The sequence below is a fragment of the Vulpes lagopus genome, chromosome 7 (genome assembly GCF_018345385.1).
Source record: "Vulpes lagopus strain Blue_001 chromosome 7, ASM1834538v1, whole genome shotgun sequence".
In the NCBI taxonomy this organism is placed as follows: Eukaryota; Metazoa; Chordata; class Mammalia; order Carnivora; family Canidae; genus Vulpes; species Vulpes lagopus.
This window is the reverse complement of record NC_054830.1, coordinates 3,800,023-3,813,282: the sequence shown is the minus strand read 5'-3', so window position 1 is coordinate 3,813,282 and position 13,260 is coordinate 3,800,023. Positions and strand designations below refer to the sequence as shown.

General features: G+C 47.3%; 1 protein-coding gene across 2 annotated transcripts in view; it reads left to right on the top strand.

Annotated features, from left to right (window-relative positions):
- Positions 1-13,260, top strand: part of SAFB2 (scaffold attachment factor B2) — a 34,402-nt gene that overhangs the window by 16,673 nt on the left and 4,469 nt on the right. For both annotated transcript variants that reach the window (XM_041763725.1, XM_041763724.1), the window contains exons 12-16: positions 5,170-5,300; positions 6,335-6,426; positions 8,977-9,113; positions 10,456-10,746; positions 11,751-11,891. In XM_041763725.1, coding sequence (XP_041619659.1) covers positions 5,170-5,300; positions 6,335-6,426; positions 8,977-9,113; positions 10,456-10,746; positions 11,751-11,891 — 792 coding nt within the window. The remainder of the gene's footprint in view (positions 1-5,169; positions 5,301-6,334; positions 6,427-8,976; positions 9,114-10,455; positions 10,747-11,750; positions 11,892-13,260) is intronic.

Below are 13,260 nucleotides of genomic sequence, written 5' to 3'. Positions count from 1 at the left end.
TCACTCAGGAGGCAAGCACATGACCTCCTCTCGCCACAGGCAGCCTCACCAGCCTCTCACTTAAGTATCACGTTTGTGCATCTTGCTTCCACTTCCGTGTTCAGGTTTCAGTAAGGGCACCTAGTGACTGTACTCCCAGGAGCCTTAGTGTTTATGCCCAAATGACTTAGTGGGTTGGTGAAAGAAAATGACACACGCAAGAGGGAAGAGTAATAATTTTCCTCCTCTCACTGTTCTGGGTCCTTGCACAACCATTCAAACTGTGGAATTGTTTTCTCATCCAGACTGGTGTGTATGCAGTGCTTGCTTTCTATCACAACTTTTTTTTTTTTTTTTTTTTTTTGAGATTTACTTATTTATTTATGATAGACGGCGGGGGGCGGGGCGGGGCAAAGACACAGCAGAGGGAGAAGCAGGCTCCATGCCAGGAGCCTGATGCAGGACTCGATCCCGGGACTCCAGGATCGCACCCTGGGCCAAAGGCAGGCGCCAAACCACTGAGCCACCTAGGGATCCCCTATCACAACTTTTTATTTATTTTATATTTTATTTTATTTTATTTTATTTTATTTTATTTTATTTATTTATTTTATTTATTTATTTTATTTTATTTATTTTATTTTATTTTATTATTTTATTTTATTTTATTTTATTTTATTTTATTTATTTTATTTTATTTATTTTATTTTATTTTATTTTATTTTATTTATTTTATTTTATTATTTTATTTTATTTTATTTTATTTTATTTATTTTATTTTATTTTATTTTATTTTATTTTATTTATTTTCCTATCACGACTTTTTAAAACTATAGAAACGTTCACAGGAACTTAACATGATCTAATATCAAAAAGAATGAGCTTGGGATCCCTGGGTGGCGCAGCGGTTTGGCACCTGCCTTTGGCCCAGGGCGCGATCCTGGAGACCCGGGATCGAATCCCACATCAGGCTCCCGGTGCATGGAGCCTGCTTCTCCCTCCGCCTGTGTCTCTGCCTCTCTCTCTCTCTCTGTGACTATCATAAATAGGTAAAAATTAAAAAAAAAAAAAAATTCAAAAAGAATGAGCTCAAGCAAGTAGTTGGTGCAGCATCTGACAGTTGTCGAGTATTGAATTTCACTCAGAAACATGAAGTATCCCGGGTACCTGTGAATTCACTGTCGCACATTGGGGGTACCTTGGCATAGAACTTTGGGATCTATGGGTCTGAGTTACTGTCTGTAAAGGAAGGAACCAGGGACGGGTCTTTTAGAGCAGGCGTTTCTCACAATTTTCTCAAAGTTGAGTGTGTTCTGGAGAAGGTAGATTTTGGTGGTGTTCCTCATGGTGGTGCTGAGCACTCTCAGTGCTGAGTACAGTAAGTGTATCTTGTCAGAACAATTTACTTGCACTTTTAGGGGCACACTCACTGTAGTTGGAGAAAATGATCCAACTAGAGCCAACTAAATCACTAGAAAATGATGTAGTGCAAAGATCGAACCCTTTGCTGAGAATCTGTCATAGTGATTCCAGTTTGTCCATTTTGCCATTGTTGTTTACATTAAAATTTGTAGTTGAGTGGATGTGTGGACTTCATTGATATTCCTAAATTAACAGCTCCATTTTGGAAGGTTTAATTGCTGGTCTTCATTTCAAACTGGAACCCATAGGCCAGTGAGCAATGGATGTCAGATTAGCTTTTGCATATTTACAAGCAAGACCTCTAATTTTATCAGCAGCTTCTCCAGAGAAGTGTTCTATCACCAGTGCTTAAAAATAAACAAAAAACACACCTATATTTGTCATCAGGTGGTTCCTTTGGTCCCTGGAAGAGTCCTAGGTTGCAGAGGGAACAGACTCCAAAAAGGGAAGTGTCCAGCTAAAGAGCACTCAGCCCAGCTAGGAAGTGGCAAGGCCAGGATTCAGTCCGAGCTGGCTGCCCCAGCAGTGGGACACATAACCAGGCGATGAACTTGGGATATTTATTTTATTTTTTTAGGATTTTTTTTTAATTCATGAGACATAGAGGGCCAGAGACATAGGCAGAGGGAGAAGCAGGCTCCCTGTGTGGAACCCAACGTGGGATTTGATCCCAGGACCCCGAAATCATGACATGAGCCTAAGGCAGATGCTCAACCACTGAGCCACCCCCAAATTTGGGATGTTTAAAACCAAACTGCTTTCAAATGGTTTGGCTAGGAGGTTGAGCAATTCAAAACGTTTGAACCATATTTTTTTCCTTCCAGTAAACACCCTTGTTTAACTTTTCTTTAATTTTAAGAATATCTAGGTTCAGTAGTCCCCCCTAAGTGAAATAGAAACATCTTTCCAAAGAAGCAGCTAGTCTTCCTAGGGTTGTATTGGTGGTGATTTTTATGGAGTTGCCATTTGGAATGCCATTGGAATGTTTACGTATATTGCCATTTGGAAAGGCTCCAGCCTTTATTCCTACTCCTATGTTTGTATTTTAGAAATTACTTTGTAACTTAGTGTTGAGAAGTTCCTAAAAAAAATTAAAAAAAAGGGGGGGATCCCTGGGTGGCGCAGCGGTTTGGCGCCTGCCTTTGGCCCAGGGCGCGATCCTGGAAACCCAGGATCGAATCCCACGTCGGGCTCCCGGTGTATGGAGCCTGCTTCTCCCTCTGCCTGTGTCTCTGCCTCTCTCTCTCTCTCTCTATCATAAATAAATAAAAAAAATTAAAAAAAAAAAAAGAGAGAAGTTCCTTTGTCTAGGAGGTGCCATGAGTACAAAACAAGTAGGGGGGGTCTCCTTGGGGAGAGAAGGTGCCACCCCAGAGCAGCTGGGAGAGGCACATCAGATGTGATTCATTGTGGCTTTATTTGCAGTCATGTAGTCACTAGAAGTGATCTCTGTCCCTGTTAGAAGGGGCATGAACTGCTATAGCTGCTGAGGGGAACCAGATCTGTGTGTATTACCTGCAACAGTCTGGAGGTGAGAAGTGTTGGAGGGCAGCGTGTCCAGTGCTGTCCCAGTCTATAAAGCAACAGAAGCCTCACAAAGCATCGTCACAGGCAGTGGAACCCAGTGATTAAGAGTAAAGGCCCTTTGGTTGTTGTCACAGGGAAATTTTTTGTTTGAATAAGTTGGTATATACACACAATGTTTGGGGTTTTGTATTTTGGTTTTGTGTTCTTGTTTTTTTTTTTTTTCTTTTAATTAAGCAAAAACAATATGCTAAAAATAACAATTCTTAATCTTGGTATACATCATCATTCATTATGGTGCGTGTTTATATTTAAAAAAATTTTAAGGCTGCCTGGTGGCAACTCTTGGTTTCAGCTCAGGTCATGATCTTAGGGTTGTGAAATCAAGCCCTGCGTTGGGCTCTGCGTTCAGCAAAGTCTGTTAGGGATGCTTTTCTTCTGCCCATTCTCATTCTCTCTCTCTCTCTCTCTCTCTCTCTCAAGTCTTTTTTAAAAAAAATTTAAAGTTTTTCTCAGGGCACTTGACTGGCTCTGTCAGTGGAACATTTAACTCTTGATCTCAGGGTTGTGTGTTGGGCCCCACATTGGGTGTAGACAAAAAAAAAGTTTTTCTCCAAGTGAATATGTTTTAAAAATTTAAAGGTTTAATTTATCCATTTGAGAGAGAGCAAGAGAACATGAGCATGAGGGAGAAGAAGAAGCAGACTGCGCTGAGTGCAGAGTCCAACATGGGGCTCGATTCCAGGACCCTGAGATCGTGACTTGAGCCAAAGACAAACACTTAACCAACTGAGCCACCCAGGCACCTCAAAGTGAATATTATTTTTTTAGAATTAGATTTATTTATTTATTCATGATAGAGAGGCAGAGACAACAGGCAGAGGGAGAAGCACGCTCCATCCAGGGAGCCCAACACGGGACTCCATCCTGGGACTCCAGGATCGCACCCTGGGCCAAAGGCAGGCGCCAAACCGCTGAGCCACCCAGGGATCCCCTGAATATTATTTTAAAGATGACAGCTCTGGGGTGCCTGGGTGGCTCAGTTGGTTAAGCATTTGATTCTCTCTCTCTCTTTTTTTTTTTTTTTTTTTTTAAAGATTTTATTTATTTATTAGAGACACAGAGAGGCAGAGACACAGGCAGAGGGAGAAGCAGGCTCCATGCAGGGAGCCTGACATGGGACTCGATCCCGGGTCTCCAGAATCACGCCCTGGGCTGAAGGTGGCGCCAAACCACTGAGCCACCTGGGCTGCCCAGCATTTGACTCTTAATTTGGCTCAGATCATGATCTCTGGGTTTGTGAGATTGAGCCCCAGGTCAGGCTCTGCCTTAGGCATGGAGTCTGCTTAATAAGATTCTCCCTCTCCCTCTGCCCCCCCCCCCATCCAATCCCTACCCCCCAAAAGAAAGAAAGATGACACCTTTGTACTGTGGAAGTTGAGAGGGGAAGAGTGAGCTAGGAGAGGTTTCCTTGAGCAACCTGAGCTCTGCCTGCATTATAGGGAAGAGAGGGCAGGGAGCGCTGGTTAGGGAACTCAGAGGGGCCTGGCTTTCCCATCCTGGACCCTGGCCTGCGGTGGGCATTTAATAAGTGCCATTTAATTACCTGAGACAAACAACATTAGGGAATATGGGAGACCTGTGTGAGTGGCAGTGATTTAGTTCCCTGCTTAGAATAAAGTTGTCTTCGGTTGAAATGTTACTAACAGCTTACATGTGAGCTGGAATGGAGCATGGTTTTGGTTCCCCCAGGGGATGCAGAAATTACCAGGTGCGGTGTTGAGGGCGGATGGCCCACTGCTTCGTGTAGCAGGTACCTCACATCCGATTCATGCTGTGTCCCCGTCCTATGTTTATACTGTACTTTGAAAAAATGTTTTCTTCTACATAAACTTAAAAATTCCACACAGAGTGTAGCGCAGAAAATCTGTTTTTCCCAAGCACCCTTAGATCATAGAGAGTGTGTCTCACGTATGGCCGTGAGCCGGTCTCGCAGAGCAGTGCATCCAGCAGTTTGGAACAATATCCCCGAGCCCACAGCTTTGTGCTGCGTATTTGCAGGTGTAGCAGAGGACTCCAGGGGAGTGAGGCCTGGGTCTCATGAGGGTGTCATTATCACCACGGTTTCCCCATAAGTCTCCCCAACTGCCTGCTGCCCAGCTGGTTGGTTTTGTGTGGAAGTCTGAGTGTGAACTGCCGCCAGAGTCCCAGGAACTCAAGTTTGATGACCGTGTTTCTAAATAGAACCGTGATTAAGAAGGAAGAGAAGATGGAGAAAAAGGAGGAAAAAAAGCCTGAAGACATTAAGAAGGAAGAAAAAGATGAGGATGAGCCGAAACCAGGACCTACAAATCGGTCCAGAGTCACCAAATCTGGTGAGCTGAGCCTACCAGGTGCTCCCAGGGAGGGTAGAGGGCGGGGGTGGGCCAGGGGAGGTGTGCTCTGGGCTGGGCTGAGCTGTTAAAGCAGCAGGGCCGGGGGCTGAAGTGGCTTGGGGGAGTTTCTGGTGACATCACACGCCTGAGGGTTCCACTGTGACTGTAATTGATGGTCACTGGCGGCTCAGGGACTGGGCTTCTTGCTCTTCCTGCATAACTTTGGCAGAACAGCGTCCAGATGTGCCAGGGAGAGGTGTCCTGGTTCTTGTCACGGGTTTGATGCCGTTCTGCACCTTCAGATTTGCATGAGGCTCCACAGAATGTTTTGTGGAAAAAAAACAAAACCAGTTCTCCCTGCCCATGTTCCCCCCACCCTTTAAAACAAACAAAACTCAGCCATCTGGAGCATTGGAATTTTGTACAGCGCATTACAAATTAGATCTTAAGTGTTTGGGATAATTTACCGGCGGTCTCATGAGGAACGTGTTTTTAAAATGTTCCTCGAGTATTGCAAATCTCCCCAAATCAGTAATCCTCGCGGTGGTTAGAGTCTGGTTATTGTGTCATCGAGGGGAAGAATCCACTTGGAAGCCTTTATTGCCATAGATGAAGGAAGGGAAGCCCAACCATCCGATTCAGAACACAAGGGCTTGAATTCTGCAGAGCTTTCCAGAATGTGGAGGAGGATTAAAAAATGGAAATTGGTTATCCCGGAGCCCCTAGGATTTAGCCTGCGGGTAAAGGCAGCTTGTGGGTGGGAAGTCTTTATGTTGCAGAACGCACCTTGACTTAGATTTACATTGTGAAATGCGAGGAAATCACAGCCACTTTATTCCAGGTGAGCAAAGACCTGTCAAGGTACTCCACCTGCTTCATGTTGGTAGTGCTCTCTTCAGGCCACAACGAGGAGAGAGAGGAGGTGTGGGGGCTCCAGGGCTTAGCACGTGTCACTCGAGGGAGCATTGAGAGCCTGCTGTCGGGAAGCGGGGGGTACCCACAGGTGTTCACAGATGGCTGTTTTTTTCCTGAAGGAAGCAGAGGAATGGAACGGACGGTCGTAATGGATAAATCAAAAGGAGAGCCTGTCATTAGCGTGAAAACCACAAGCAGGTCAAAAGAGAGAGTAAGTGTTGCTCCTGCTGCCTCAAGTCCCGCTGATTCGAAGGCGGGTTAATGACCACTTTGGTTTGTATTATGAAAACAACATTTTGCCTTTAAAAGTTCAATAAGAGTTGTTTGAAGTACTTAGAAGGCGTGTGATTAACTGTCAGATTGTATACACACACACAAAGTTGGGTGCTACAACTTATTTCAAGACGGCACTTAATATTTTTACTTTCCATGATGTGTTGTTGACCCTTTCCTGATTCTTTGTCAGGTTATACCATCTTGTAGAAGGAAACTGGTTCACAGAAAGCCCACTATTGGGTAGGATGGGCAGGACCCAGGCTATCCCAAGTCAGAATGCAGGTTCTGCTCTTTGGTTAACCTAGTGCTAGTTGATTTGTTCATCTTCTGTTACATTAACCGGAGAGAAAAGCAGGGTCTGCTGCAATATTGACTTTCACGTTTCTTCTGTTTCTTAAGTGTTACACAGCTGGACAAAGTAGTGTCTTCTCCTTTTGTTTTTTTCTACTCTGGAAAACACAACCCTCTGCTTACCAGCTGAAGGTTCTAGCTAAAATGTACCTGAGGAGAGCTATTCTCTTAGAGTGTACGTAGAACTACTAGCATTCATCCAAGAACACTGTTGTGGAGGACCTAGTTTTCAAATAAATATTTGCATTTTCTTATACGGTCATTCATAATGGCATTTTTCTTATGGGGTAAGTGGAAACTGTTAAAAAAAAAAAACAATTATAAAATAGAGAAACCTAAAGAAAAACAAAAACACAATCCATAATCTTACCACCTAAGTAATTCTGATGTTAAAAAAATAAATAGTAGTAACATCTGCCTGACTAGAACCTTGAGGTCGTATAGGAGGATGACAGCAGAAGTGGAGCAGCAGCCTCTTTGTTTTCACGTGGACTCCTCACACTTCCTTTCCAAAGGCATTGCACACACAAACACGGTGTGTACGCCTTATTTCCAAATACTTGCAGATTCGCAGGAAGTTGCCAAAACAGTATGGAGATCTATGTACCCTTCACCCCACTTCCCCCAGTGGTTACATGTTACTAACTGCAGTCCAGTTTCAAAGCCACAGCAGTCCCATTGGTCTGTAGGGTGTGCGTACGGGTGTGCGTACATGGAGTGCTAGGACTTTCTGTTACTGGTGAAGTCTCGTGAGCACCGCCACCGTCAGGATCCAGGGCCAGCCTGTCACTTCAGAGATCTGCTTGTTACCCCATCATTGTCAGATCCACCGCACCGGCCCAGCCCCAGGAAACTGGTCATCTGCTTTCCATCTCTAGAATGTTGTCACAGTGGGAACATAGCACAGGACCTCTGCATGGTGCCCTTGAGAGCCATCCAGGTGGCATGTGTACACTGTTTCTGTCGTGAAAGCTGTATTTATGCCTGCACTATAGTCCTCTTACCCAGTCCCTTGCTCAGGGACACTCCCTCGTGTCCCATACCCTATTGAGGGTAGAGCAGCATTTGCACACGCTGTGGCAGACTCCGGGTTTCCAGGTGCCAAGGAGCACATGCATTACTCTGACAGATGTTCTCAGAGTGCCCTTCAGAAAGGGCACAGGATATTACAGTTGCTGGGTGTGTCCAGTGCCCAGGGCCTCACTGGCCTCTACCATGCTGCACCCTTGCCTGGCCAGGTAGGGTGGCAGTCCTTCCGCCTTCCAGCTAGCAGTGTGTGTGAACAAACTCAAAACTCTGTCCATCTCATAGGCAAAGAGTGTTGTCATGGTGTTTGGGCTTCTGGACCTTTCTCTGTGATGAGATTGTTCTCTCTGTGCTTCCCTCTTTATTTTGCAAAACAATCTGTTTGTAACTATTGCTTGTTTTTCTATTGAGTTGATCTTCCACCCCCACCACCTATGAGGTGATTAAGAAAATAACCTGAGGACATTTTTAAAATGTCACCCAGGCCCCTGTCCTGGAGACTCTGATGTGGTGGGTCTTCAGGAGACCCTGTGTCCCAAGCTGTAGAAGTTCTTGGGAGACTGATCATGGCCAGCTTAGGTGTCCTTGCCCCTGAGAGCCTCAGAAATGAGTCAGCGATTAATATTTCATGCCTTATCCTGGAAACGGAGTGGCTCAGTGGTTGCGTGTTTATACTTTGTAGCTGGTTAGGATGCTCTTTTACAGCAAAGTTTTGGCCTCTTGGATTTGAAGGCCACCTGCCTGAGGCTTAAGTCAACAGGGAGAAGTGAGAAGTGCAGTCCATCATCCCTTGTGCACGAGCCCCGTGGCTCTGTGAGGCCTTGTTCTAGATGACACAGCTATCCTTTGCACTAGGGTATCTGCTTGTAGGTCTTGTGGGGGTCATCCCTCCTTCCTCTTCCAGGACTCCCTTTATTTGCAATGTGTGAAAGCAGCTCTCTAGAGTGAGCAGCGTCTCTGGGCTGTGGTGGAGCTGACCTGTCCACTGGGCCTTCGTGGAAACCGTGTGGGATGGAAGAATTTTAGTCTACCCCAGATACGCCTATCTGACTTTCACCATGCAATGGTTGCGTTTTTCTGATGTTAATAAACCAAATTTGGTAAACAGAGCTCCAAGAGTCAAGATCGCAAATCAGAAAGCAAAGAGAAGAGAGACATCCTGTCATTTGATAAAATCAAAGAGCAGAGAGAGCGTGAGCGCCAGAGGCAGCGGGAACGGGAGATCCGAGAGACGGAGAGGCGGCGGTGAGTGGGGCCCGGCAGGCTGGCAGGTGGGTGGTCTCCTGTGGCGGCGCAGCCTTTCTCCCCAAGCAAGTGTCCTGCCCAGCCCAGGCTTGCTGACTGCCTGTTTCCCAAGGCAAAAGGCAAGAATCCTGAGGGGTCATGGCCAGCCTTGGCATGATATTCATCAGAGCTGGATTCTTTAGAGACCTAAGTTGATATCAAGAATCTGACGCTCAATCCATTGAGGCCCCCCAGGCGCCCTGGTCATGACGTGGTTTCTGCCACTGGCCCTTGTAGCAAGCTTACCCACATTTGGCTCTAATGAAAGGGTCCCCAGTTTTGAGGCCTTTGTCTTCCCTGCTGAAACCTCCCATAAATAAGATCAAGAATGCAGCCAAGGGATGTGGCACTTTTATTAGAGATGTTATTCACGCGAGTGGCGTCTTCACTCCTGAAATGTCTCACACTTAGTGGTGATTTCAGGTGGCCTTCGTCACACGCCACATCCTTTGCCACGCCTACCTTTTGTTAAGGAGACAGTTTATGGAAGTAAGCCTGTCATTCCTAGTTTCACCTGCCATTTCCTGTCTAGAGTGCCCTTGTCATTTTCGTTTATCTACCACTGCAAAACGAAAGCTTTACATCATAGTGTTTGGAGAACTTGGTTGAGCAAAATTGGGTCTTATAGAAACTTCTCCAGTTATCCTGTGTTTGCTTTCTCATGTAGTGGGATTCCAGCATGCCTACTTATGTAGCTTTCAAAAAGCAAAAGCACCATTCGCTGTCTTTTGTTCTCACTGGCTTATGCTGGCTTTGGAGGCTCTCTGGTCACTGAGGGCAGGTGCAGGGAGTGACAGATGCAGAGGGGGCGTCCCCAGCCCTGCTCAGCTCCTAGTGTGTGATGGCTGGTGATGTGAGCTCCAGCACCCTTGGCTCAGGCCTAGCCTTCTGTGCCCACAACTTCCCTGGTCAGCTGGAAACCGTACTGTGATTAGAAAATATAGGCTTCTTTGGAAGGACGGTGTGGAGAAAGAAGGCCCATCACACTACATTATGCCAGCATTCCTCCGGGGTTTTCTCTGTGTTAGTAGTAGCAGTTACCCTTGGCTTCTCTAACTTCTCTCCCCATTAACGTGTGGCTTCACTTTGGTGCCTCTGAGCCAAGTTCTGGCCCCCCAGACCCCAGGCTGTGTCTCCTGACCCATGCCCCCCCATCTCCCTGCTTACCCCTGCAGAGTCTGGAGGTGGGGGTTCAGGGGCAAGGCAAGTGCAGCGGCCCCAGCCCTGACCCATTGGGAAGACAATGCCCAGGTGCCTAGTGCCAGCATGGAGAAGTCAGGGAGGCCTTCCCATGTTCCCACAGGGAGCGCGAGCAGCGGGAGCGGGAACAGCGCCTGGAGGCCTTCCACGAGCGGAAGGAGAAGGCGCGCCTGCAGCGGGAACGCCTGCAGCTTGAGTGCCAGCGGCAGCGCCTAGAGCGGGAGCGCATGGAGCGGGAGCGGCTGGAGCGCGAGCGCATGCGTGTGGAGCGGGAGCGCCGCAAGGAGCAGGAGCGCATCCACCGTGAGCGCGAGGAGCTGCGGCGCCAGCAGGAGCAGCTGCGCTATGAGCAGGAGCGGCGGCCGGTGCTGCGGAGGCCATATGACGACGGGCGGTAAGGACCCGGTCCAAGGTCGTGGAAGTCATGCCGCTTCAGTTGCCTAATTGCTCTGCCCCGTCCTTCCCTGGGGAGCTGGGGACGTTGACAGGCCGAATCTAATGCCTCCTGTATGGGACTCAACAGTTGCCACCACCTGAAGTTTATGCAGTTTCTCCATCTGGGGGCTCCACAGCCTTGTCCCTGAGTCATGCTGCAGAGAATCTGGTTAGTTGCCACTCGCTGAGCAGTTTGTGGTCCTCTTGCTTAGGCTGCCCCATTATTCACACTGTGGTTCCTGGTGGAGCATGACTGCCTGCCAGGTACCTGTCATGGGGCCTGCCAAGCCCGTAGTTAGGCCCGTGGGCACCACAGCCGCCAGTCTGCCTGGTAGAGGGAGAGGCACAGAATTGCAGTGTAGAAAAGGAAATTGCCTTCCCGTCCACAAAGTAGGTTTATTGGTCTCCAGCCCCTCTGAGCTGTTTAATTGACGGTCACCCATCACCCCACCACCCATGAGCCCAGTGTTCTGGTAAAAAATCAGGAAGAAGATAATTAGATGCCATCCTGAGCTGTATGTAGTTCACTATCACCCAATCTAATTCCCTTTGCTTTTGCAAAAAACTCAGAGGGAGGTTCAGGTTACCGTAGAAGACAGGAAGGTGGAAATGTGGCAGCTCGGAATGGCATTCCAGAGGAATCAAATATTTCATTTCACTTGAATCTGGGCTCATGCAGGGATCAAGGTATTAACAGCCTTGTGATACAATTAGCTCCCAGCAGCCCTCCTTTCAGGACTGTCAGATGAGAATACCGGCGTGCCTCTTGGCAGTTTGGGGGATTTTAATTTATCAAATCAAAGCAGTAATGATTGAATGTTTAGAGATTAGCCCTGCAGGACATTTTAAATGATACTGGGTCTGGAGAGAGCTCCCCTCCCCACTTCCACTTCTACTTCCTTTCCTTTTTTTCTCATTTTCTGTCATAAATGAAATTCACGTCCTTTTGAAAATAAAAAATAGGCGAGATGATGCTTATTGGCCAGAAGGCAAGCGTGTGGCAATGGAGGACAGATACCGCCCAGACTTCCCTCGGCCTGATCACCGCTTCCATGACTTTGACCATCGAGACCGGGGCCAGTACCAGGATCATGTGGCTGACAGGTCAGCACCCATCGTGTCCTGCAGCCATGGATGAAGCCACCTCAGCCTGATGCAGGGATAGATCTCCCATCTGTTCTCTGACGTCTGATCTACTTGTGAGGCTCCCAGTGTCTGGCTGACCCACTGCATGTGGGATTTAGAAGCTCACGGCCTTGATTGACCAGGATGTTGGACTCGGGACATCCTCATCTTGTGGGGCGGGAGGGCCCTCAACTCCGTTCAACGCACTGCCCTCTTCACAGATGAGTGGGGGCTTAGGGGTGATTCCTGAGTCTCAGCAGCCCCCTGCTCAGCTCTCTAGGGCCCACACTGTGGGCCTTACAGCTCCCCAGGGCTCTCTTCCAGCCATGCTTCTTCCACCTCATCCCTCCACCAGCACAAGCCCCTTGGGAAGCAGAGGGTTTCGAGAAGGGCATGCCCAGCCTCCTTGTTTATACGGAGAGGAGGCCATTTAGAAAAGGGGTGTGATCCTCTGCAGGCAGAGCGGGCCAGAGTCCATGTCCAGGGGGTTCACTGACCAACATAAGTTTCTGTACCAGCACACCAGGGAGAATAGACCGTAGCACTCGGGAAAGTTACTATTAGGCTTACTGGCTTGGTGTTTTGAAGGTTTGAGGTTTTTTTTTTTTACCCAGGCCCTTTTGGGGTCGGGGGGGGGGGGAATGTATTTATTTATTTTAAGATTTTATTTATTCATGAGAGACACACAGAGAGAGAGAGAGAGAGACAGAGACACAAGCAGAGAGAGAAGCAGGCTCCATGTAGGAAGCCCAATGTGAGACTTGATCCCAGGACTCCAGGATCATGCCCCGGGCTGAAGGCAGATGCTCAACTGCTGAGCCACCCAGGCGTCCCAATTTTTTATTTTTCATTTTTTTTAAAGATTTTATTTATTTATTCATAGAGACAGAGAGAAGCAGAGACACAGGCAGGGGGAGAAGCACGCATCATACAGAGAGCCTGATGTGGGACTCAATCCAGGGTCTCCAGGATCACGCTCCGGGCTGTAGGCGGCGCTAAACCGCTGTGCCACCGGGGCTGCCCTATTTTTCATTTTTTTTCTTGCCAATGTCTTTTTTTTTTTTTTTTTTTTGCCAATGTCTTTTTAAAAGAGGAAATATGTATCTGTATAGTTTATTAGAAAGGCAGCCCTCAATTTTCTAGTTTAAGAGTTTGCCATCTGGGTTTCTCATCATGCTCCCCTGGGTTGCATATTCCTGAGCCATTTCACTGTTCGTTAACTCTTCTGTAAGGAAGGGAGAGATGAGCTGAGCAGCCACTCATTTAATGAATGGTGGCTAGAAGTGGTTTGATTTGGTGTGAGTCATGTGTTGGGTTAAACCAGAGGTTAGGAACCCTCTAAGTCTTC